The sequence below is a fragment of the Scyliorhinus canicula genome, chromosome 8 (assembly GCF_902713615.1).
Source record: "Scyliorhinus canicula chromosome 8, sScyCan1.1, whole genome shotgun sequence".
NCBI classification, from domain to species: domain Eukaryota; kingdom Metazoa; phylum Chordata; class Chondrichthyes; order Carcharhiniformes; family Scyliorhinidae; genus Scyliorhinus; species Scyliorhinus canicula.
This window is the reverse complement of record NC_052153.1, coordinates 11,229,244-11,255,769: the sequence shown is the minus strand read 5'-3', so window position 1 is coordinate 11,255,769 and position 26,526 is coordinate 11,229,244. Positions and strand designations below refer to the sequence as shown.

Genomic DNA, 26,526 nt, shown 5'->3' with positions numbered 1-26,526 from the left:
ACACAATCATAGGATTTACAGTGCAGAAGGAGGCCATTCGGCCCACCGAGTCTGCACCGGCCCTTGGAAAAGAGCACCCTACCTAATCCACACGTCCATCGCTTCCTCGCACCTCCACCCTATCCCCGTGACCCCCACCTAACCTTTTGTTGGACATTCAGGGCAATTCAGCACGGCCAATCCGCCTAACCTGCACGTCTTTGTGGGAGGGAACTTGTGGGAGGGAACCGGGGCACCCAGAGGAAACCCACGCAGACACGGGGAGAACGTGCGGACTCCGTACAGACGGTGACCCAAGCCGGGAATCGGACCTGGGACCCTGGAACTGTGAAGCAACTGTGCTGTCCCATTGTGCGGGGCGGGGTGACATTGTCTGTGGGTGTGGGGGGGGGGGGGGTGGTGGGGGGTGTTGGAGACCCTCAAGCGCACTTAAAGATTGGGGGACTCTTTCAAAATGGCGGCCTCATCTCTGAGGAGCTAGTCTGGCTGGCGAGTTCAGCTCCTCCATTGCTGAAAGAAATTTTAAGTGTTGGCTGGGCCGGGAAGAAACCCACAAAGAAATGGCTACGGGTGCGATTTACAGGCCGTATCCTGTCGGAATCAGAGTGGGACACAACCGGTAGATCCTGGGAGAGACCTCCCCGGGGAATCCCCATGGCCGTTACGCCTTCCGAGATTAACCAGATCTCGTGGGACATCGCATCGTACGTAGGCACAAATATGTTCGCTATGCACGGTGCGGACTGTACCTGGGATGAAAAAAGAGTGGGAAATGACACTGACTTTCAGTGATTTGGATAGAATCAGAACCTCTGATGTTGCCACCCAAAAATAATTTGCGCATGCCAGTGGAACGCCAAACTCGCAAGTCAAACTCAGGATGGCGATGAAATTTGGGGGGGTTTGGATGGTCAAGGAAAACATCACCTTTATCTCCCCCCCCCCCCCCCCCCCCAACCCCCACCCCCACACAGAAATGGAATTTGGAACTCAGCCTGCCATGGGTAAGGTGGGAGAACTAACAAGGGAATAGACAATGAACAGTAGGATACCAGGGAGTGCAGGGGACCAGAGGGACCTCGGGGTGCATATCGAAAGATTCCTCAAGGCAGCAGGATAGGCAGATAAGGTGATTGAGAAGGCATTGATATGCGACAGTTGCCTTTATTGGACAAGGTGCTTGATGACCAACACACGCATGATGGGCCGAAGGGCATCTTTCTGTGCTGTAAAATTCAATGACTCTGTCACCCCCTTTAATGTAGTGGAATATCCCACACGTTTTGTAGAAAAGTCATCAGTCAAAATTTGACTCTGCATTTTTTTTTAAATAATCTTTATTGGTGTCACAAGTTGGCTTACATTAACACTGCAATGAAGTTACTGTGAAAAGCCCCGAGTCACCACACTCTGGCGCCTGTTCGGGTACACAGAGGGAGAATTCAAAATGTCCAAATTATCTCACAGTATGGTGGCCTAGTGGTTAGCACAGCTGCCTCACCGCGCCGAGGTCCCAGGTTCGATCCCGGCTCTGGGTCACTGTCCGTGTGGAGTTTGCACATTCTCCCCGTGTCTTTGTGGGTTTCACCCCCACAACCCAAATATGTGCAGAGTAGGTGGATTGGCCATGCTAAATTGCCCCTTAATTGGAAAAAAATAATTGGGTAATCTAAATTTAAAGAAAACAAGAAAAAAAAAATAGCTAACAGCACGCCTTTTGGGACTTGTGGGAGGAAACCGGAGCACCCGGAGGAAACCCACGCAGACACGGGGAGAACGTGCAGACTCCGCACAGACAGTGACCCAAGGCCGGGAATCGAACCTGGGACCCTGGCGCTGTGAAGCAACAGTGTTAACCACTGTTGCTACTGGCTCCGCCCACAAAAAAGGATATTGGGACAGATGAACAGAACCTGGCCAAAGAATCCGGGGCATCTGAAAGGAGGAGAGCAGGGTAGAGAGACGGAGAGGTTAAGGAAGGGAATTCCACAGCATCGAGCCCAGGCAGCTGACGGCACGACGATGGAGAGGTGAAAATCGATGTATGACGTCATTGGTTTGTGACGTGTTCATTTTGTGGAGTAGCATGTTGATCAGGTCTTTCTTCCTTCCTCCCCAGTCCAAAGCCATGAGGGAGAGATGGCTGCTGCAAGGAATCCCTGCCGGGTCAGCTGAGGAAGAAGATGCTAGAATTAGGCAACTCCAATCGGATGAGAACAAGGCGAAGAAACTGGAGGAAGCCATTGGCAGGTCAGACAGGCAGGAACAAATTAAAAAAGCATTACTGTTTAATCATCTGCTTTCCCCCTGAATCAACAAACCAGGATCGCAGAGCTGGGGCAATGGGTTCAGCTTTGCATCATGAAGGGCATATTAACACGAGAGTTATAATGGGCGGGATGAGAACACTTGGAGAGCCGTTAAAAATCAAGTGGAAAGCCGGACCAAGGAAGGTCCCCGATCCTAAAACGAAAATAGAAAATGTTAGAATTACTCAGCCGGTCAGGCAGCATCTGCGGAGAGAGAAGCAGAATTAACGGGCGGGGGCTTCTCCAGTTCCCCCGGCCACCGGTTCCTCGGTGCCGCGCCGTTCTCTGGCGGCGGCATTCCCTACTCCCGCTGCTTGTCAATGGAATTACCCACCCCATATCGCCGGGAAACCCACGAGCGGGAGAGCGCTGCCGGGGCGGGGGTGGAGAATCTCAACGGCTGGAGAATTCCGGCCAACATTTCAAGTCGATGACCTTTCATCAGCATTTGGAAAAGTAAGAAATATATGGGATTCTCCAATAATGGGGCTATGTCCCCACGTCGGCGTGAAAGCGGCGCCAATCATCCCAGCGTCAACGGTCCCCGAAAGTGAGGTATTCTCCCCTTCCTAGGGGGCTAGGTTGGCGCCGGTGTGGTCCCCGCAGCTCCAGCCGGAGCGAAACGGCCCGCGCACATTCGCGCATGCACGGAACGGCCCACGTAATTCCGCGCATGCACGCTACGGCCGGCGTACGTCCGCGCATGCACGGGGGTTCCCTTCTCTGCGCCGGCCCCCAGGCAATATGGTGGAGCCCTACAGGGGCCCGGTGCAGAGCAAAGTAGGCACCCACGGACCCAGCCCACCTGCCGATCGGTAGGCCCCAATCGCAGGCCAGGCCAGCGTGGGGGCCCCTCTGGGGTCGGATCCCCCCGCCCCCACCCTCCAGGACAGCCCCCGCACACTCACCTTCCAGCTCCTGCCGTGTGGTACCTGAGCAACCCACGCCGACGGGACTCGGCCAAACCCGCCGGCCACTCGGCCCATCGGGGTCCGGAGAATCTCCGGGCGGGCCGCTGTCAATGCCCCACCGACCGGCATGGCGGGAATCCCGCAGGCTCCTGAGAATCGGTGCCGGAGAATGGGGAAGCAGCTGCCATCAGGCCGGCGGGGCGCAATTCTCGGCTAAGAGGTTTTGATCGGGGGTTGGATGGGCCAAACGGCAAAATGTAAGTGCCTGGTTTGATCCCCAGCTATATATGCCAGGCTGGGGTAGAAAGGTTAAAGTTGCCCTGTTTTAGAGCGTTTCCAGGATTCCATAGAAACGTGTAGTAATAAAACCTTCCAAATTGGGTGTGTCGTTGGGGCATTACAATTGGGTCAGAATCCATTGACCGGGGGAGGATAATATCACCCAGGGACTTTCCACTCCTCACCCATCTGGTGGAGATTGGGTCAGTTTCACCCTCATGGATGATTGGTCACGGCCATGTGACGCCCCCACCTCATCCAATGGAATTACCAGCCAATAGCTGGGGTTCAGGTCAACCTGTGAAGACCAGCCTCTTGGCCACGACACTCAGCTTGTCCAGTGTCTGTGGAAGCAAATGCCAAAAGGAGTCAGTGTATTTGGCAGAGGAATAAAGGGGCAAAGGGTAAAGGTCATAACACAAGTGGCTGGCAGTGAAAGATAAGTCAACGATTGAATGGAAGGTTTCTGATGGCACAACCCCATTGTATTAAACCTGAATCTCTAATATCAGAACCCTAACAGTTTAAATGTCTACCCCCAATCTTATATCTACTTGACAGTCGGTTTCTATTGTCCAAAGTTGCATCTCAAACTTGGTTCCAGTTTTGCATTGAGTGACATTTGAACGACCACAATCTCACCAAAATTACTTTGAATACATTTCTTAATTTAGCTATGTGAATGGAAATATTTCAACATGAACTATTAACAAAAACAATCCCATTTGCACCGGTAAGTGGGACAAACTTTGTCTGTATTTGGCCTTAGATTCTAAATATACGACTTCAGTTATTCAAAAATCTTATCAAAGACATGTTTCACCCCCAATTCTATTCCAGTCGTTGACTTTCGATTCTTGGTTTATGTCCCAAGGATATAGTGGACAGACACAAAAGCCAGCAACAAAGGCAGGAAACTAAAGGCCTGACTGTAATCTACATCCATCTGCACAGCACAGGGTCAGAACAATTGAGTTGGAGAGGAGTTCACTTGAGCTGATGAAAGACACTGTTGAAATTAATCCTTTTTTTTTCCTTTTCCGATCTCTATCCTTTGACACTGGAACACTAATTAATGCAAGGCATGGAGCTTGAGCGATTCCGTTCCAAATCCTGCTATTGGGCTCCCATTTTGAGCAGGCAGTCGGATACTGAGGCCCAGCGGCTCGCCCCCTACTCCCCACAACCCAAATCCTGCCCCCCCCCACCCACTGACAAGTAGGGGCATCCTCCCCCATCAGCACACTACACCCAAAGACTCATCAATGGACCCCCATCAGAATCTCTCCCCCTGCAGAGACCCCATCAGAGGCCCCACTCAGAGACCCCCCATCAAACCTCCTCACCATAGACACCTTCCAGAGACCCCCATCAGATTCCCAATCAGGGAACCCCCCCAGAGACTCTTCCCATCAACTCACACCACCAGAGACCCCCAGCAGACCCCCGCCAAAGACCCCCATAAGACCCCAATCAGAGACCCCCATCAGAGATACTCTCCCCCCCCCCCCCCCCCACCCCTCTCTGCCATCAGTCACCCTTGCCTGGAAACTTAAGAGCAGTCCAGGCAGAAACAATGAAAAATCACTGCTTTTTCACTTACCTGTCCCTCATACCTGCTGCCTCAGACAGAGGTGTAGAAAGCAAATGCTGTTACTTCATAGCGTCAAAACCAGATCATAAGGCTTTAAACCCCCTCAGATCCTTTGATCTGAGAGGTTTCTATTCCCTTTCAAAGAGGAAAAGCTTTTCATAGGCTGTAATTGACAGGGTAATAGCTTCCAGGCAACCAGATGAATGCATCTCAAACACCCTGCTTTGAACCTAACCACAATATTTATAAATATTTAACTATGATTGACTTTTCCTGACCACATCAAAAGCAGTTAAGTGCTTTCGGCGTATAAAACGAGCATGTGAAAGCACTGAACTCCTAGATATTCGGTCACGATTCCCACTGCAATCCGCCCAAGCTTAGGGCTAGATTCGCTGATTCCTCAGCTTCCCCGTTTATGGAAACGAGTACTGATTCCCGCTGGCCTCACGCTGCGCCAGTAAGGCTGGTGAATCCCGGGAGCCCGGAGACTCCGACCTCGAACGTGTCGAGCAGATTTAAATGAGTTTAGAGAGTCATCTAAATATGCAAGTCCAGTTTACGCCCAGCGAGGGTGTTAACCAGATTGCTCCAGGTGGCGCAGGCCGTGACTATCGCATTCTACTCGGCACCCAGCACGAACCCCGTTTAGAGGCTCTGCCATTATTCTCTCGGAATAGCGTGAGGTGCGCTGGGCGCAACGGGCCTTTAGAATCGCACCCTATATATATATATAGGATTGCAAACAATACAATTGTGGATAGAGTGAGGTACTTTGCCAAGTTTCGATTGGAAGCGAGGGAAATATTACAATTCCGCTTTGAAAAGTAATTTGCTCCTGAAAATGGGCAGAGTGCTGTGCTGTGCTGACCCACCTTCTCGCAAATATATGCACACGTGATTGGGGTTCGTCTTGTGAGAGTCCGTCAGGGGAATCTTCAGCTGATATATATAGTGGCAGCCATGGCCACAAAGGAAACGGATGGAGGGAGCCTGCAGCTGGAGTCAGTTAACGGATCCATAGAATCCATCAGGCTCGAGACATTTCAGATGCTTGAAGTGGGGCAGGACAGGACTGACTCCGCGCCCAGTGTGTTTATGTAATTCCAGAAGAAATGAAAAAAAAAACCTCCGGTCTATTAAATGTCCTGTTTAAGATGGTGTCGGAGACATGGGATTAGTTTAAATAAAATAACCGGGTGGCTTGATTTGTTTAGATTGGGAATAGCAACGGCAAGTTTAATGGAATCTAATTGTGGCTGCGATGGGGAGGCCGGGGTGGGGGCTGCCTTGGTGGAGAGAGTTTCCCTCGCCATTTCGTGCACTTACCAACCAGCTGGGCTGTCTCATCCATTGAATGCTTGCATAAAAATTTACACAAATAATATGATTCAGCTTTAAGTTTCAACATATGAGGAGGTATTCCATTCAGAACATCCATCATCGCCCTGACAAAGGTCACGTCCTGCCCGCTCGATGGTGGATTCCAGAACTTATTCAATCATCAGAAAGGATGTACAAAAACTAACTTTAATTACTAAAGTACCGTTCACAGCTTTGGGGCATCCCGAAATGCTTAACAACCCCAGCAAAGTATTTTTGAAGGGTTATCACTGTTGAGGCAGCAGTTTTGTGCACAATGAGCTCTCCCAGACAGCAATGAAATAAATGACCAGGTCATTCATTTTACGGTGTTAGCTGAGGGGGTACATAATGGTCGGGACACCAGGAGAACTCCCCCTGCTCTTCTTTGAACAGTGTCACAGGATCTTTAAATTCCACTTGCGAAGGCAGGGAAGGCCTTGATTTAGCATCTTTTTGTTTCTTTTTCTTTTTTTTAAACAAATTTAGAGTACCAATTGTTGGGCGCGATTCTCCGCTCCCCCCGCCGGGTGGGAGAATCGCGGGAGGGCTGGGCGACTCATTACACCCCCCCCCCCCCCCCCCCCCACCCCCCCGGGCACCGCCTGCGATTCTCCTGCACCCCGACCCGGATGGGCCGAGTGGCCTGCCGTTCGCGACCGTTTCACAATGGCGGCAACCACACCTGGTCGCTGCTGTCGTGAACATGGGCGCCAAAGGCCCGTTTGAAGCTTGTGGGGGGCGGAGAGGGGAGTGACCACCATGGCCGTGCTCGGGAGGGGACTGGCCCGCGATCGGTGCCCACCGATCGTCAGGCCGGCGTCTCAAAGCGACGCACTCTTTCCCCTCCGCCGCCCCGCAAGATCAAGCCGCCACGTCTTGCGGGGCAGCGGAGGGGAAGACGGCCACTGCGCATGTGCAGGTTTGAGCCGTCAGCCGCGCATGCGCGGGTTGGAGCCGCCCAACCTGCGCATGCGTGGCTGACGTCACATAGGCACCGCTGTCGCGTCATTCTCGGCGCGCCGCTTTGACGCAAGCGTGAAGGCCCAGCCGCCGAGAATAACGGAGTGCCGCTCCTAACCCCCCGGGTGTGGGTGAATACGGTGAGAGGAGCGGCCTCAGAGGCCGTCGTGAAACTCGGCCGAGTTCACAACGGCCTTCCCGATTTTTCCCGGGAGCGGAGAATTTCGCCCATTGTTTCCAATTAAGGGGCAATTTAGCGTGGCCAATCCACCCACCCTGCACATCTTTTGGGTTCTGGGGGTGAAACCCACGCAGACACGGGGAGAACGTGCAAACTCCACACGGACAGTGACCCAGGGCCGGGTTTCGAACCCAGGTCCTCAGGGCCGTAGGCAGCAAATGCTAACCACTGTGCCACGGTGCTGCCGCCTTGATTTAGCATCTTATCCACTCCTCCCTTAGCACTATGTTGGAACAGCAACCCAGATTATGTTCTCAAGTCCCAGGAGTGAAATGAAATGAAAATGAAAATCGCTTATTGTCACGAGTAGACTTCAATGAAGTTACTGTGAAAAGCCCCTAGTCGCCACATTCCGGCGCCTGTTTGGGGAGGCTGGTATGGGAATTGAACCGTGCTGCTGGCCTGCCTTGGTCTGCTTTAAAAGCCAGCGATTTAGCCCAGTGTGCTAAACCAGCCCCTGGAACGTGACCCCGTGACTTCCTGATCCTGAGATAACAGTGCTCCCACGTAACTGCAGCTGACACCCCACTGGGAACTTTCAATAATCTTTCTCGCTCTCTCCAAAAGGCAGGCAGGGAAGTTCCCACAGTACCGGGGAGGTGGTGACGTCGTGGTATTGTCTCTGGACACGGGCGGCACGGTAGCACAGTGATTAGCACAGTTGCGTCACAGCTCCAGGGTCCCAGGTTCGATTCCCGGCTTGGGTCACTGTCTGTGCGGAGTCTGCACGTTCTCTCCCGTGTCTGCGTGGGTTTCCTCCGGGTGCTCCGGTTTCCTCCCACAGTCCAAAGATGTGCAGGTTAGGTGGATCAGCCATGCTAAATTGCCCTTGGTATCCAAATCGGTTTGGTGTGGTTACGGGGATAGGATGAAGGTGTTGGTTTAAGTCAGGTCCTCTTTCCAGGGGCCAGTGCAGACTCAATGGGCCGAATGGCCTCCTTCTGTACTGTAAATTCTATTATTCTAGTAATCTAGCGTACCCAGGATAATGCTCTGGGAGCATGTGTCCCGCCGAGGCAAATGGAAGAATTTGAATTCTGTACAAAGCTGAAACTATTGTCGATTATCGTTCGCTAATCTCCTTTAGTTTAGGGAAGGAAATCTGCCGTCCTTACCCGGTCTGGCCTACATGTGACTCCGGACCCACAGCAATGTGGTTGAGTCTGGAAATGCCCTCATGCAAGGGCAATTAGGGATGAGCAATCAATGCTGGTGTGCCCACAACCCACAAAACAATAAATTAAAAAAACAGATTTAGTGTAGATTGAGCTCCCAGCAGGGTGTGTTGCCAGAGAATTGGTGCTAAATGTTGTAGACCTATCTCTGATCCAGGCTGTGTTCCACAGGTGGCATTTCCAAGGTGCCAGTAGTGTAAGAATTCAAGAATTACATTACCGTCCCTAGCTCAACTTAAAGTCCCTACCTTTGAGGTGGAGGTTCCGTGTTCCCGTCCCACTCCAGAACTCGATGGTCAAAGAAGATGCTTTCATAACCCGGCCGAACAGGTTGGGCGCGTCAACCGGCAAAACCTTTCCACCACGCAGCATTGGCGGGCGGTGAGAGTTGGAAAGATTCCAGGTCAGCCATGTGATGGAGAACAAGTTGGAGACTCTCCCATCACTATCCGCAGCCTCATGTCGGAGCGTACGCTGCCACAGCGACTCGGACTCCCCGTAAGGCTCACTTAAACATACAGACCGTGCCGGGCGGAGCACGTCGGGTGGCTCGCGATTGGCAAGACGCCCGGCACGGAGCCTGATTTGGGGCTCGCGCGTGACTCACCCGTTGCACCCGGATCCGCACCGGGCTGAACGGGGCCATGAACTGCGCCCCGTATATAGGCTAAGGATCGTCCAGCAGCGGAGGCGGATTGGCTTGGCCACTGGTGGGATTTTCCGGATCCGCTGAGGTCCACTCCCAGCCATGCCCCGGAGGGAAACCTTTCCTGCGGGTGGGGGGTGGGGGGGGGGGGGGGGGGGTCGCCTTGATGGGACCACAAGATCCCACCCATAAACTTACATTACGATAGCCTAAACCCAGGTTAGCTCCCGTTTAAAATAAATAAAATGGCTGGAAAAGTAAGGTTAATCACTGAATAATAAATACAGGTTACCCGTAGTCGGTTTCTCTTCGACATGTGGGCCGGGATTCTCCGGGAGTCCGCCCCGCCACCGCACCAGCGGGAACGGAGAATTTGGCGCCCAACCAAGTCGGAGAATCCCAACCGGTCACCACAAAACAGGCCAGGTAAACAGTGCCGGCAAACCACACTGGACAGCCTGCGCCAAAGGTCAGTGGGGTTCAAACCAAGTGCAGTGATTGGATTCTCTGATAAAGGAAGCCCGATCTGCGTGGCCATGGTTACTTTCCGCAGAGCTTACCTTGGCACCATTCTAATTCGATTCGCATTGTTGGAATTACTTTCATTTCTACGTCAGGAAGAGCCTAAATAAGGCTCAAATATTGTTCATAGTTTGCGCGGTAAGCCGTTCCGATCGGCAATGCGTGGCCTGAAATGGTGGGAGCGGAGTCAGTCGTAACTTACAAAAGAGACTCGGAAAGATACTTGAAGTGGGAAAGTTTTGCTGGGCCGTGGCGAATGAGATGGGGAAGTGGAGTCGGGTCAGCCAATGGCGGGAGGCCAATGTAAGAAATCCTCCAGGGCACATCCAATCAGATTCAGCAACCCTCGGCCAACACACACACGTCACAGACCACAGCACTACAGCCTATCTGACCCTATCAGATGTCCATGTTGCAGCAACGGATGCCATCTTACCAGCTTGTGTGAGGCATTGGGCAGCACGGTGGCACAGTGGTTAGCTCTGCTGCCTCACGGCGCCAGGGACCCGGGGTCAATTCTGACCTCGGGTCACTGTCTGTGCGGAGTCTGCACGTTCTCCCCGTGTCTGCGTGGGGTTCCTCCGGGTGCTCCGGTTTCCTCGCGCAGTCCAAGGATGTGCAGGTTAGGTGGAGTGGCCATGCTAAATTGCCCCTAGGTGGGGTTACGGGGATAGGGCGGCGGAGTGGGCCTAGGTAGGGTGCTCTTTCAGAGGGACAGTGCAGACTTGATGGGCCAAATGGTCTCTTCTATGATTCTATGATTATAGACTAGCTTGTCAGAACCTCATGACTTCCATTGTAGGAAACCGCTAGTCATGGGTCTATGAAGACTTGCCAACGATACTTACTGAATATGTCATGATTCCAGTGAACCATTGTGACCCAATAATGAGATGCTAACCCCTTCTGCTGCATGGCTGACAATATCATCTGATTTAGAGCCACGATTTGAGCGAGGCTTTGCGGTTACTGTGCGATCACTGGAGAGCAATAAATCTGCTGGAATAGACAACAATGAAGCCAGGACAGCATATAAAACCGTCTGTGAGGAAACCTGGGGAGATTTCAACCGTCTGGCTCTGGTCGTGTATCCTGACTGGAAATGTCCGTCAGCTTCCTGATGGAGGGAATGCTGCATGGATGCTCCGAGGGGAAAATTAAGGAAAAGTTGGATGTAGCTCATTGGTATCACATGACACCAGACGGACGAATTGGCTGCAGATCAGAAAGAATGGGTTACACTCGCTGAGCGAGGCCATCCTTCAGAAACGTGCTCAGGAATGTTTATAACATCAGCCAAAGTCAGTGGAATGTAATGGGCTATACACATCAAGCTTGGGCAGCCCGTTAGGGACTGGCTCACCTGGAGATGGTTGACATGTTTTTATATTTGGACATCCCATAATCACGGGGAGTTTTGCAAATATGAAAGAAAGGCTAGCATTGATTTAGTGTCTTTCGCAACATCAGGACGTTCCCAATGCACTTTTCAGCCAGTGATGTACTTTTGAAGTCTAGCATGATTTCACGTAGGAATGACAGCAGCCAATTAGCACACAGTAAGATCCCGCAGCAGCAAGGCGATAAAGACCAGATGCTCTGCTTCAGTCATGTTGGTTACAAGTTGAATATTCACTGTGACGCCGGTGAGAAGTCCCCTGGCTCATCATTGAAATAGCTTCAAGAGATCCTTCGCTTGAGGGCCTCAGTTTAATGTCCCATCTGACAGTGCAGTACTCCCCCAGTACTGTCCTGGAGTGTCAGCCTGGCTTTTGTGCTCAAGTCGCAAGAGTGGGACTTGTACCCACAACCTTCTGACGTACAGGCATCCGTGCAGTCACAATAAACAGACCATTTGTGATTTGGAAAGGGAAGGCGGTGGGGGGGGGGTGGTCAGGGGTGCATGGCAGGATACAATTGGCAACTGTCCAGTTTCGAACTAGTCCAGCAGCATAAGTTCAGTATTTATCACTACTTAATTATAGGATTGTGGAATTTCACAGTATAAAAGACGGCCATTCATCCCATCGAGTCTGAACCAGCTATTTTGTTGAAGAGCAAAGCGGTTGGTCCCACACGCACTTTTTCTGTAAATCTTAACCAGCAAAGCAGTCACCACTTCCTCAATACGGCACATTTAAAACTATTGCTGGTTAAAGCTATCAACTAGCAACCAGTGGTGATTTAACAGAGTGGTGACAAACTAGCCAAGGACAGCTGGTAACTCGTCAGGATGGTAAAAGTAAACAAGTGCAGAGGGTAATAAATAGTCAGTGTGGTGAGTATCTAGTCAGAATGGTAAACATCTACTCAGTGTGGTGAGCATCTGGTGAGAATAGTGAAAATCTAGTCAGTGTGGTGAGCATCTGGTGAGAATAGTGAAACACTAGTCAGCGTGGTGAGTCTTTGGTCAGAATAGTGAAGACACGTCTCTGCCGTTCCCACCGGCACGGTACTCCACCAGCCCCGTGGTGGTCCTGAGAGTCTGGGGGCAATGGAGGAGACATGTGGGAGCAGAGGGAGCATCAGTTTGGTCTCCAATCTGTAATAATCACCGGTTTGCCCCGGGAAGGATGGACGGGGAGTTTCGGAGCTGGCAGAGAGCAGGGATTGAGAGGAGGGGGGATATGTTTATAGAAGGGAGCTTTCTTAGCTTGAGGGAGTTGGAGGTGAAATTTGGATTGGCGAGGGGAAACGAGTTTAGGTACCTGCAGGCGCAGGACTTCCTACGTAGGCAGGTTTCAACCTTCCCACTCCTACCGCCAAAGGGGATACAGGACAGGGTAGTTTCCAGAGGGTGGGTGGGAGAAGGGAGGGTCTCTGACATCTACAGGGAACTCATGGGGTCAGAAGGCTTGCAGACGGAGGAGCTGAAGCGCAAGTGGGAAGAGGAGTTGGGCAGAGAGATAGAGGGTGGTCTCTGGGCGGACGCGCTGAGTAGAGTCAACGCGTCCACAACATGTGCCAGGCTCAGCCTGATACAGTTTAAGGTTGTTCACCGGGCTCACATGACAGTGGCCCGGATGAGCAGATTCTGTTAGCACTAGTCAGCATGGTGATTATCTGGTCAGAATAGTGAAAATCTAGTCAGTGTGATGAGTATCTGGTCAGAATAGTGAAAATCTAGTCAGTGTGATGAGGATCTGGTCAGAATAGTGAAAATCTAGTCAGTGTGATGAGCATCTGGTCAGAATAGTGAAAATCTAGTCAGTTTGATGAGGATCTGGTCAGAATAGTGAAACACTAATCAGCATGGTGAGTATCTGGTCAGAATAGTGAAAATCTAGTCAGTGTGGTGAGCATCTGGTCAGAATAGTGAAAATCTAGTCAGTTTGATGAGGATCTGGTCAGAATAGTGATAATCTAGTCAGTTTGATGAGGATCTGGTCAGAATAGTGATAATCTAGTTAGTGTGATGAGGATCTGGTCAGAATAGTGATAATCTAGTTAGTGTGATGAGGATCTGGTCAGAATAGTGATAATCTAGTCAGTTTGATGAGGATCTGGTCAGAATAGTGATAATCTAGTTAGTGTGATGAGGATCTGGTCAGAATAGTGAAACACTAGTCAGCATGGTGAGTATCTGGTCAGAATAGTGAAAATCTAGTCAGTGTGATGAGGATCTGGTCAGAATAGTGATAATCTAGTTAGTGTGATGAGGATCTGGTCAGAATAGTGAAACACTAGTCAGCATGGTGAGTCTCTGGTCAGAATAGTGAAAACTGATCAGTGTGACAATGGAGAAGAAAAAGTAAATGCCTAAAAATGGCAACTGTGAAACGGTGCTGCGGACTCAATGGAGAGACAAAATGCCGTTCAGTCGCTATTTAATCTGTAAACTTTTCTCTTGGCATCTGTGGTTTGATGAAATACTTTTATCAAGGTCACTTGGTGGCATCGTCACTGCTTTCTCAGTCAAAGGACAATGCCTCTGCTCAGTTACAGAATTCTATTTTTAGTCGCATAATGGGTTGCAGATTGGCAAGGAATTGGGCGCCAAAGAAAAAAAATGCGGAAAGTCCTGGGAAAGCAGGAAATGAAAATGAAATGAAAATTGCTTATTGTCATGAGTAGGCTTCAATGAAGTTACTGTGAAAAGCCCCTAGTCGCCACATTCCGGCGCCTGTCCGGGGAGGCTGGTACGGGAATTGAACCGTGCTGCTGGCCTGCTTGGTCTGCTTTAAAAGCCAGCGATTTAGCCCGGTGAGCTAGACTCGAGCTCCTCAAATGGAAGCTCGGGCGACGTATTTATTTTTTGCGCGGCTCAAGTGCAATTGAGCGAATGTTCCATCCTCGAAGCAAAATCCTCGCCGTGGGTCTGCTGACCAACCCTCTGCTGAGCGTTGCAAAGATCGAAAGGACTGACCTCCATTCCATACCCAAGCCCATCTGTAGCGCACAGGATCTGTATAATTTAAAATAAAAGCATTAAGGAACAAAGTAGTTGTAACGCGCTTGCTGGTTTATTCTTTGTTTCTGTTTGCCTGTGTTATTTTCACACAGGAACTTCAATTCAAAACTAATTTAATGTACATGAAAATATAGAGAACTAATAAGGCAGAAGCAGTCTCTTTGCACCAATGTTCTGGGCTGGCCTTTATTGTCCCTATGAGCAGGGTCCTTCTAATTTCTATCTACCTACCATGTGCTGAGACTTTGGGCTGGATTCTCCGGCCTCCCAGCCGCCTGCTTCTCGGCAGCGGGAGGCGGCAAGCCCTTCACTGGTAGCGGGATTGTGGGTCTGGTCCCTCACTGAGGCCGATTGATGCCGGGTGGTCGTTCTATCCAACTTTTAATCCAACAAGGGCAGCATGGTAGCATTGTGGATAGCACAATCGCTTCACAGCTCCAGGGTCCCAGGTTCGATTCCGGCTTGGTTCACTGTCTGTGCGGAGTCTGCACATCCTCCCCGTGTCTGCGTGGGTTTCCTCCGGGTGCTCCGGTTTCCTCCCACAGTCCAAAGATGTGCAGGTTAGGTGGATTGGCCATGATAAATTGCCCTTAGTTTCCAAAATTGCCCTTAGTGTTGGGTGGGGTTACTGGGTTATGGGGATAGGGTGGAGGTGTTGACCGTGGTAGGGGTAGGGTGCTCTTTCCAAGAGCCGGTGCAGACTCGATGGGCCGAATGGCCTCCTTCTGCACTGTAAATTCTATGTAATTTTAAGCCCCTTGTGGGTGGGATCCAGATCGTAATGCCTCGCGGGATCTCGTTAGATCTGGCAAGGCGAAAGGGCCGTCGGGAATCCCGGGAGAAACCTCTCCAAGGATCTACCAGCCGCTTCCCATCTGGACGCAGCACGTAGATCGCACCCTTAGCGCCCCCCCCCCCCCCCAACGGTGAATCCTGCCCCTGATATAGACCCCTCGAGCTACAGTAAACAATCTACATCATCCGAAACTCTCCCACTTTCCGAATTGTATCACTTCTATTGTCTCAGTCTGTAACCTGTGTTCTAACAATGTAGACATCTCAGTTGGCTTCAAGCACTATTGGGCGCACGATGGATGCAAGGGTAGGAATGAAAAATCAAAGGTTATCCAGCAAGTTCAGTAAGAATTACAGTATGGTGTATCTTGCGGCAAAAATAGAATGTGGCTTTACCTCTTTAAAAATAACTTGTGGCAACGAAGAGTTGTACAGTGAATTACTGCATAATGTGCAGATTCATAATAGCCAACGCCATTAAACTAACTGCCGTTACCTTCGCAAAGACAGCAGCTTGCCCACGGCACGGTAGCACAGGGGTTATCACTGTGGCTTCACAGCGCCAGGGTCCCAGGTTCGATTCTCGGCTTGGGTCGTTGTCTGTGCGGAGTCTGCACGTTCTCCCCGTGTCTGCGTGGGTTTGCTCCGGGTGCTCCGGTTTCCTCCCACAATCCAAAGATGTGCTTGTTCGGTAATTTGGACATTCTGAATTCTCCCTCAGTGTAGCCGAACAGGCGCCGGAGTGTGGCGACTAGGGACATTCACAGTGACATCATTGCAGTGTTAATGTAAGCCTACTTGTGACAATAAGAAAGATTATTATTATTGTCCACGTGAATTGCTGTATTTGCTCATTAATGCCAAGTAAACTTACCACAGAGATTTGGGTTTAGGATTAACTGTCCGTGTACCTTATAATGAGGCGATTAGAGCCTCCATCATCGCCGTCCATAGCTACAGACTACAACATTCGTGTATGTTGCCACAGCAACTCGGTGTCCAGGAGTGGTCAGAAACACACCACCTGGTTTGTCTCGGATTCACACTATCTTCTCCTCTGTTCATTCCTTTATTTTTAAATCTGATTGGTTCGGGAGATAGACTGCTGACTCCCTCATTCGCTGAGGCCCCCCAGAAGCCCACGTGCCCTCATTGCGCTCCCAGCAGATTATTGCACAAAGTCTATGCTGCAGGGTGAGGGCAAAAGTCTAACGGATGGAGAAGAGCACGAGATGCCCGCTCCTCTGAACCATAAAACCAGAAGGCACAGCAGCAGAAGTAGGCCACTCGGCCCATCGAGTCCGGTCTTCCCTTCAATGGGACCACGGCTGATTTGATATAATCCTCAAGTCCACTTTCCCGCCTTCTACCCATAACCCTCGATTCTGCTTGGTCTGGCTTCAGCTCCAACACTGAAACTGAAACTAAAACACACGCTGCAGCCAACAGCCTTAAACAAAAGTAAAAAGCTGACAGACAGCCCATCTCCACTCACTCTCTGACATCACTGCAGTAGTAAACACTCATTTCTTAAAGGTACTCTCACTACAGATATTTATATACACACCCATTTATAAACACCCATTTCTTAAAGGTACTCTCACATGACAGTATCACATGTGGTCCCGATGTGAGATTCCAACCTCATGCTTACCCTACCGCCAGACTGCCTATTTCCACCTCCGCAATATTGCCCCCCTCTCAGCTCATCCATGCCTTTGTTACTTTCATGTATATTCCAATGCATTAATAATAATAATAATCTTTATCTTCACAAGCAGGCTTAGATTAACACTGCAATGGTGTTACTGTGAAAATCCCCTAGTCGCCACCCTCCGGCGCCTGTTCGGGTACACTGAGGGAGAATTCAGAATGTCCAATTCACCTAACAAGCATGTCTTTGGGACTTGTGGGAGGAAACCGGAGCACCCGAAGGAAACCCACGCACACATGGGGAGGACGTGCAGACTCCGCACAGACAGTGACCCAAGCCGGGAATTGAACCAGGGGCCCTGGCGCTGTGAAGCAACAGTGCTAACCACTGTACTACCGTGCCGCCCATTACTGTCCAGCCTCAAATTCTGCCCGCCATAATCTACACGTCATCCAAAAACCTGCCCCTCATGTCTTAAGTTGCACTAAGTCCCATTCCCCTATCGCCGCCCCCGCTCCGCCCCCCCCCCCCCCCCCCCCCCCCCCCTTGTGCTCGCTGGCCCACATTGGCTCCCCATCAAGCTATTTCCCGCTTTAAAAAATCTCAATCTTGTTTTCAAATCCCTCCATCGCCCCTCTCAGTCTCTGCAATTCCCTCCAGTCTCTCAAGCCCCCAAGATCTCTGTGCTGTTCTCATTCTGGTCCCTTGCTCGACCATTGGTGGTGCCGCCTTGTGTTGACTAGGCCCCAAGTTCCGGAACGCCCTCACTACACCTGTCTTATGTAAATGTGAGTTGCTGTCATTTTGTACTCCAAATTTTGCAACGTTTGATGCACTAAAGCCAACTTGGAAGTTTCTCAACATATGTTAGAAACTGACATTTTTCTTCCAAGCTTATTTTCTGCTGTTGGTTTGGACTAAACTGATTTAATGGTCCATGGTGCAAATATTTACTATTTTAATCTGCAATTCGTACAATTTCTCACCCCCCATCTTATTTTTGGGAAGGCTTCAACAATATACCTAGCTGGTGCGACTGAGTTAGAGTTCCCCCTACTTCTTACCTCAGCTCAGATCCCCAGTGAGATTGTGAAAAATTGGGAGGATTCTGGGCGGGAGTGTTCGCGGTCTTAGCCAAGGACAGTGGAGGAGGAGGTGGACCCGGACCCTTTGGTGGCGATATTTGGGGTTTCAGAGAAGCCGGAGCTCATGGAGAGGAGGAAGGCCGATGTTGCGGCCTTCGCCTTTCTGATTGCACGGCGGCATATTTTACTGGAGTGGCGGTTGGCATCGCCACGGGGGGGGGGGGGGGGGGGGGGGGGGGGGTGGGTAGCAGCTTGGTTGGGTGACCTTTACGACTTCCTGCGATTTGAGAAGATAAAGTATGAGTTAAGCGGCTCTGCAAAAGGGTATGAGGAAAGGTGGGGGATGTTTGTGACCGTGTTTGAGGGGCCGTTCATCGTGGGGGGGGGGGGGGAAAAAGAGGAAAAATCTGTACGGACTGTATAGTTGATTGTAGGGAAGCATGTTTCCCGGGGTGTTTGTTCACTGTAACCTGTTTTGATACTTGTTTGTAATTAAATACATTTTTTTTTAATGATCCTCAGTGAGAAAAGTGAGATACTTCGGGAGCGCGCCCTTGTGCCCCACACCAGAGGTTTCCCCGAGAAACAGGAGCAGTTGCGCGGTTGCTCGTAGATTGCTCTTGAGGGCTGGCCGAACACAGTGTCGGCGGAAGCTCAAAGTACTCGTACAAAATCAAAGCTAGCTGTTAGGAGCTGAGCTGATTTAACAGTGGGAAAGGCTAAGTGTGTTCGATGCAGCTCTGAGCAAATAGCATGTGTGGCTTGTGGGGGTTTTTAATTTCACCCGGATTGAAGATTAATTATCTTTTGACACTTAAGATAGGGTCGATACTCGATGTCCTCAATGCCTTAGGTGTCAGCCTGGATTCAGTGGCTGGCATCCTGGTTTCTGGCTTCACGGTTTGGGGTTTAAGTCCCACTCAAGACACCTGCCCGTATTAGCCAACCGATTACTCATGGTGCAGTAGGGTGTGGTGATATGCATCACTGTAAATACACAAGGGGTTAATGTAAATACACTACGACTAAGTAAACACTAGAGGGAGCACCAGAGACGTCATGACACACAGACATACAGCTAATGAGCACATAGAATAGGACACGGCCAATGGGCAGTCAAGACACCCAGAGGTGACACTACCTCAAGGGGGCATTACACAACCCATATATAAGGACAGGGCACACATGCTCTATCTCTTTCCACAGGCGACACTTAGAGAGTAGGACAAGGGCAGATCATAAGCATCACACCCATCACGTGGCTTAGAGCAGACTGATTAGTTAGACTGAGTTACTATAGCAAGATTAGCAGGAGGGTCGAACTCATAGAGTTCTGTGCTAATGGTTCAATAAATCACATTGAACTTACATCAAAGTCTGGAGTATCTTTTGGTTAAAGCTACATCGAGTTGTAGCCTGTGTTATCCCAGAGTACATAACACAACATAGGGAGGGAGGGCTGCACTTCTGGAGATGCCGACTTTCAGGTGAAATACTAGGCTGAAGCCCTGTCTCATCTGTCAGCTGGACGTAGAAGATTCCATGACGCTATTTTGAAACAGGGCAGAAGAGTTACCCCAGTGTATTGGCCAACATTCATCACACAGCGCGCATCGCTTAAATAGATGATCTGGTCATTAACATAGAACATAGAACAGTACAGCACAGAACAGGCCCTTCGGCCCTCGATGTTGTGACGAGCAATGATCACCCTACTTAAACCCACGTAACCCGTAACCCAACAATCCCCCCATTAACCTTACACTACGGGCAATTTAGCATGGCCAATCCACCTAACCCGCACATCTTTGGACTGTGGGAGGAAACCGGAGCACCCGGAGGAAACCCACGCACACACGGGGAGGACGTGCAGACTCCACACAGACAGTGACCCAGCCGGGAAACGAACCTGGGACCCTGGAGCTGTGAAGCATTGATGCTAACCACCATGCTACCGTGAGGCCCCAAACACATTGCTGTTTGCGGAATCTTGCTATACGGGAATTGGCTGCCGTATTTTTCCTGCATTACATCAGTGACTACACTTGAGAAAGTGCTTTGGGCTATCCTCTGGTTCGTGAATAGAGCTCGATAAAAATACTTCTTCCTTGACTCACTGATCACACCTGATCTCCCGAGCGAATGAACACATAACAATACGAGAAATGGGAGCAGGAGTCGACCACACGGCCTGCCGAGCCACCTCCAACATTCAACACCATCATGACCCATCCTGGGGTTCAACTCCATTTCCTGGCCCGCTCCCCATATCCCTTAATTCCCTGAGGGACCAAAAACCTGTCTATCCCCAGCCTTAAATGTATTCCACGATGGAGGACCCACAATCCTCTGGGGTAGAGATTCGTGACCCTCTGAAGAAACATCTCCTCATCTCAACCTGAAATGATGGGCCTCTTGTCCGGAGACTGTGCCACCTGCACCCCCCTCCCAACCCCCCACCAGCATCTCGGTATTCTCCCGATCGAGTCCTTTCAGAACCTTGCACATTTCAATGAGATCACTGTGACAATTATGGGAAATATTCAGGACACAAAGTGTTAATGTCATATCATAATTAACCACTAGATGGCGCTAGATACAGAACTATATAAAGCACTGACTCATGGACCTCGGGGAGAAGGCTGGAGAGGAGCATTGAGAGAGATCAGAGTACAGTTATAGATAGAGTGTAGAGACTAGTGTTAGTAGAGTGTAGATTGTAGATTACTAGATTATTGTTGACTGTAGGAGTAAGTGGTCGAGCTTTAATTAGTAACATAAATAAATGTTAGCTTTGTCAATGAAGCAGCATGGTAGTACAGGTGGATAGCACTGTGGCGTCACAGCGCCAGGATCCCAGGTTCGATTCCCCACTGGGTCACTGTTTGTGCGGAGTCTGCACGTTCTTCCCGTGTGTGCGTAGGTTTCCTCCGGTTTCCTCGCACAGTGCAGGTTAGGTGGATTGGCCATGATAAATATTGCCCTTAGTGACCAAAAAGGTTAGGAGGGATTATTGGTGGAAGTGAGGGTGGTGCAGACTCGATGGGCCGAATGGCCTCCTTCTGCACTGTATGTTCTATGAACTTAGCTTCTGTGGTCTTTGTGAGCACTACGATATCCATCCTGATAACAGAATCACAAAGAACACCACAATCACCTCTCATTCTTTTAAACTCCAGAGCACAATTTCCCCAGCCTCCCATCACAAGGCTGTATTCATAAACTCCTAACTGCAAACCCAGCTTATTCAGAGACCAAATAAAATAAAAGAAAGAGCAAACTGCAGGTTTCACTGGAAATTTAATACACATACTCATGTTTCAGGGTGACAGTATGTCTTTAAGGTCAGCTTTAAACTTCGACTCTGGAGGCAAAGTTTAAAAGTGAAATCGAACTCCCACTGACTCCCTAATTAAACTCTGGCTCAAACTCTGCGGAGGGAACTGGAAAATAGCTCCACTCTTCATGTTGTTGTCAGGCTGGGTCCCCGCATCGGCACGTCAATCCTCACCAGTATTAGGCACTGTGGTTGTGATGACTGCCAAAAACAGACTCAACAATCTCAAACAATTAGTCTGGCATTTCTTCACGTTTTACACCTTTCACAACACAGCAATCAACGACCATGTTTAGTCTCCCACTGACAGATCAAACGGCCTCGCGTGCTGCTTGCATCCTCTCAGAGATGGCAACCCTGAAATGTTCCACCTGCCATGCCCCTGTCCAGGGCCGGCAATTCTAAATGTAACCAAAGACCATCGGGGAGGAGAAGGAATGCCTCTCTCTGTGAGCAATGAACAGCGGGAGTCCAATTCCGCTGCCACTCCAGTTAGATCTGATCGCAGGACAGTCCAGGCACGAACGCATGTTGAGAATTAAAAAGTCAATTGACTTTTGGCCCCTTTCCAAATTTTCCACCCTGACGGAAAATTCTGCCCTTGGAGTCTTTATTGGCTTGAAACAAGGGTCTGAATCCTTGCTTCGGGGGAACAGGAAGCAGGGATCGGGATTGTTTCTGGGTCACCAACCGGCCGCCAGGGGTGGGGCTGTGGAGGAGGAGGGGTGGGGGGGGGGGGGTGGAAATAGTCACACTTTGGGATATTTATTGAGCGGCCGTACTTGAGGTGGAGGCAGGTTCCTCGACCAATTTGGTGTGGCAGAAGGGCTTTCGAAAGGGCCAATCAGAGGCCAGCAGTGGCGGTTTGTTAACCGAGCATCCAGGCGCCCTGCTCGCCAACCGATTCAAACACTTCAACAAAAAAACACCAGTTCAATTATAAAAGAAAAAATTAGGGCGGCACGGTGGCGCAAGTGGTTAGCACTACTGCCTCACGGCGCCCAGGACCCGGGTTCGATCCCGGCCCCAGGTCACTGTCCGTGTGGAGTTTGCACATTCTCCCCGTGTCTGCGTGGGTCTCGCCCCCACAACCTAAAGATGTGCAGGGTAGGTGGATTGGCGACGCTAAATTGCCCATTAATAGGAAATGAAATGAAATGAAATGTAAATCACTTATTGTCACGAGTAGGCTTCAATGAAGTTACTGTGAAAACCCCTAGTCGCCACATTCTGGTGCCTGTTCGGGGGAGGCTGGTACGGGAATCGAACCGTGCTGCTGGCCTGCCTGGGTCTGCATAATAAAAATAAAACAAGAAACTGTAGCCTGGCCACCACTGTGAAGGTGGGGAGTTGGTGGAGTTCCTCTTCGTGGCACCCAATATTGGGTGCACCCAAGTCGGCTTCCTTTAACCCTGATTCACCAGGCTCTGAATGGGCATTGCTCACGGGGTGAGTAGCCCTACTGGGCCCTGAAAATCCCTGGGCATAAAACGGTTTGTGCTGGGAATAGCGTCACGAAACCTGCACGCCGGCTGCTGTGGGATTTTCAGGCCCCGATCTGCCTCTGATCCCAACTTTTACAGTGCCCGAAACGTCTGTCCAAGTTCTCCAACCCATCGTGCTGCTACCCATCTCTGAGACACAACGCCCAGCACACCTGCTGTACCAATCGGAGAAGTAGCAATCGTTCTCCATCGAGCAGAGGAGATTCCACCGAGATTTTGTAGCGGCTTTCAAAATGGCAGAGGGTTCTGATAGTGAAGCAGGAGGAATTGTTTCCACTGGTAGGGGGTCGGTAACCAGGTGGAGATGAGGAGAATGTTTACTTTACGCCACGAGTTATTATGACCTGGGATGCCCTGGGCGAGAGGGTGGTGGAACGTACGAAATAGGTGCAGGATTGGGCCACTTTAGCCTGCTCCCCCATTCAATAAAATCTGATTGAAACCTCAATTCCACATTCCCACCTACCCCAGATGACTAAAATAAAAGCAAATTGCTGCGGATGCTGGAATCTGAAACCAAAAGAGAAAATGCTGGAAAATCTCAGCAGGTCTGGCAGCATCTGTAGGGAGAGAAAAGAGTTAACGTTTCGAGTCTGTGGTGGTATGGATATGAGCACTGCCATTGGTGCAGAGCACTGGCTTCCCATTGGCTTTGGCTGGTCATGTGCCTCTCGTCCGATTGGTTGGGACTAGTCATGTGACAGATCTCCAATTGGTTGAGAGGCAAGTAGGCCCCGCCTCCGAGGTGGAGTATAAGTACCCAGAGTTCCCGGCGGTCGGCCTTTCTCTGTAGTCGACCACCGGGCTAACAACTAGCTGATTAAAGCCACAGTTCAGATCCTAATTGTGTCTTGAGTCGAATTGATGGTACATCAGAGTCCGATGACTCTTTGTCAAGGCTCCCGATGACTTTTCACCCTCTTGCCCATCAAGCAGATTGATTAGTAACTTGGAATTCGATAAATACTTGAAAGGGGAACATCATTTCAGGACAAGGGAAGGATCAGGAATTAACTGGATAGGGGACGGGATTCTCTGTCGGTGGGATCCTCCGCTTTACCGGCAGCGCACTCACGCCCCGGATTTCCCGACGGCGTGGGGGTGCCCACAATGGGAAACCCCATTGGCCGGCTGCCGGGACGGAGCATCCCGCTGCTGGCCGGTGGAGGGGCATCGGAAAACGGGTGTGGCGGGACAGAGAATCCCGGCCACGATCATCTGTTTACTGTAGAGATGCGAGTTTCTGGCTTTGCAAATGAGAACTCAACTAGAAGGGGAAAAAAATACTTTTTGACTCTGGCGATGCAATGCGAGCCAGTGTAAAATACATTCGGAGCTTATTGTGCGTTCCACACTGCTGAAGCTGAACATTTAGCCTTTAATTTTCTTTCCAATGAGGCACTAACGGTGCAGCACAGCTTCCCAAGTCATGGGTTTGTCCCTAGCAGACGTCAAAATCACTCCCCCAACAAAACCGGTGCAAAGCATCAAGGAAATCTCATTCAGCCTATTGTGCTGCAAATAGGACTTCAATGTTTACGGTTGTAATCTCCTTAACTATAAACTTCTGCAGCCTTCCCTCGAGAGGTAATTAGTTGAAAAGGTTATTTTTCCGCAGCTGGGATTGAGTTTCAGGCAGCACGTCTATTAAACAATCACATCTCTAATTTAATTAGTTTGGAACAGTTTGCTTTTACGTCCAAAGATAATTGCCCTGAAAATGATTGACCTCTTGCAGTCACCTCCTGCTGCCAAATTTGTTTAAGCCGTCCTCTGGATTTGGGCACGGGTGACGAGGCTGGGATTTATTACACACAACTCGATGCTCAAATTGTCGTGGGTTGACCCAACTGAGTGGTGAAGTGTACCAGGTTTGTTTGATTATTCATTCATGGCGGTTCCTGGTGGTGAGTCCGGACTCATGCTTCCTTGGTCGTCTTGTAACATTTTGGGACAACTGCGTGGCTGACTCGGCCATTTCTGAGGGGAGCTGAGAATCAACAATATATCGCGGTGGGCGTGGAGCCAGATATAGGCCTGACCGGGTAAGGACGGCGGTTTCCCTTACCTCGAGGGCGTTAGTGAACCAGATGGGGTTTTACAACAATCAGTAGTTACATGGTCATCGTTGCTGATTCCAACTTTCTCAATTAATTGAATTTCAATCCACCAGTTGCTGTGATAGGATTTGGACATGTTGTCTCCAGATAATTCATTATTCCAAGCCTGACGCAACTCGTCCACGAACAAAACCTTTATCATCCTGAAGAAGACCCTTTTTTTTTTATAAATTTAGTGTACCCAATCATTTTTCCAATTAAGGGGCAATTTAGCGTGGCCAATCCACCTAGCTTGCACGTTTTTGGGTTGTGGGGGCGAAACCCACGCAGACACGGGGAGAATGTGCAAACTCCACACGGACAGTGACCCAGAGCCGGGATCAAACCTGGGACCTCAGCACCGTGAGGCGGTTGTGCTAACCACTAGGCCACCGTGCTGCCCAAGAAAACCCTTTTAAGAGCTGGACTTGGGGCTGGAGTCTGATTTTTTCCAAAAATTATACTTTACTCGTTAAATCTATAAAAGTACATAACCAAACACGTCAAATTCAAAATTACGGAAAGTGCAATAAAATTCAACTTGTCCCTGGAAAGCGTGTTCCATTCTGAGGCGCCGCAATACGATTTTAATACCCTTGATATTTACAATATACATCCCAAGTCAGACATACAGTCAGAGGGCAAACCATTTCAAATTGTAAATTAGAGAAAGTGCCATAAAATTCAACTTTTCTCCATACAGCTTGTTCCACTCTGGGGTTAGGGTCAATCCTATAGGCCCAACCAAATAAGGATGGAAGACCCTCCTTCTCTCAAGGACATTATTGGACCAGTTGGGGTTTTGCAATTTTGGTCATTTTTCTTGCTATTTTAAAACTGAATTTAAACTGAGCACTTCTATTAATTATTAAAAATAATTATTAAATATTGGAAATTTAGGGAGGGGTGAAGATTTGACAAGGCGGACCGGTTGGAGGTGGAAAAATCATGTGATAAACCTTGAAGTATTCATTCAACCAAGTTGGCGGCACCACAGTGGTTAGCACTGCTGCCTCATCGCGTCAGGGACTCGAGTTCAATTCTGGCCTTGGGTGACTGTGTGGAGTTTGCATTTTCTCCCCGTGTCTGCGTGGGTTTCCTCCGGGTGCTCTGGTTCCCTCCCACAGTCGAAATATGTCCAGGTTAGGTGAACTGACTGTGATCAACGCACGGGATAGGGCGGGGGGGTCGGTGCTCTTTCGAAGGGTTGGTGCAGACTCGATGGGCCGAATGGCTGGGGGAACTTATTTTAAACGCAGATTGGGGCGCCACCTTTAAACCGCGCACTGATGTCAGTGGAGTCAGCCTTGCCACCTCTATCAGGCTCTTCCCTGCCCGACTGACAGTGTAAACCTTTGCCCCAGATTTTCTGTGCACTAAATGCCAGAAAGTCTGGTCTGTTTCTGGAGACGAACACCTCGGTTTTCAGCCTGACCCTGACACTTAACCACTTTTTGAGAAAATTCCGTCCAATGTTTATTTCTCCCGATCGTTTGTGGTGATCACTAAAATCAAGTACTTGTTCTTGCTTCATAAGGTTGTACTGTTGGCTTCGTTCACATTCTTTAAATTGGATGTCATCTTAGCTCCAAATAAAAATAATTATGAATGGACTGTTTATTTGTTTGAGCTCCCCTC

At 49.9% G+C, this 26,526-nt stretch overlaps 1 protein-coding gene across 2 annotated transcripts in view; it reads left to right on the top strand.

Moving 5' to 3' along the window:
• LOC119970129 (paralemmin-2-like) overlaps nucleotides 1-26,526 on the top strand; it is a 446,039-nt gene that overhangs the window by 114,907 nt on the left and 304,606 nt on the right. For both annotated transcript variants that reach the window (XM_038804197.1, XM_038804201.1), the window contains exon 5: nucleotides 2,120-2,250. In XM_038804197.1, coding sequence (XP_038660125.1) covers nucleotides 2,120-2,250 — 131 coding nt within the window. The remainder of the gene's footprint in view (nucleotides 1-2,119; nucleotides 2,251-26,526) is intronic.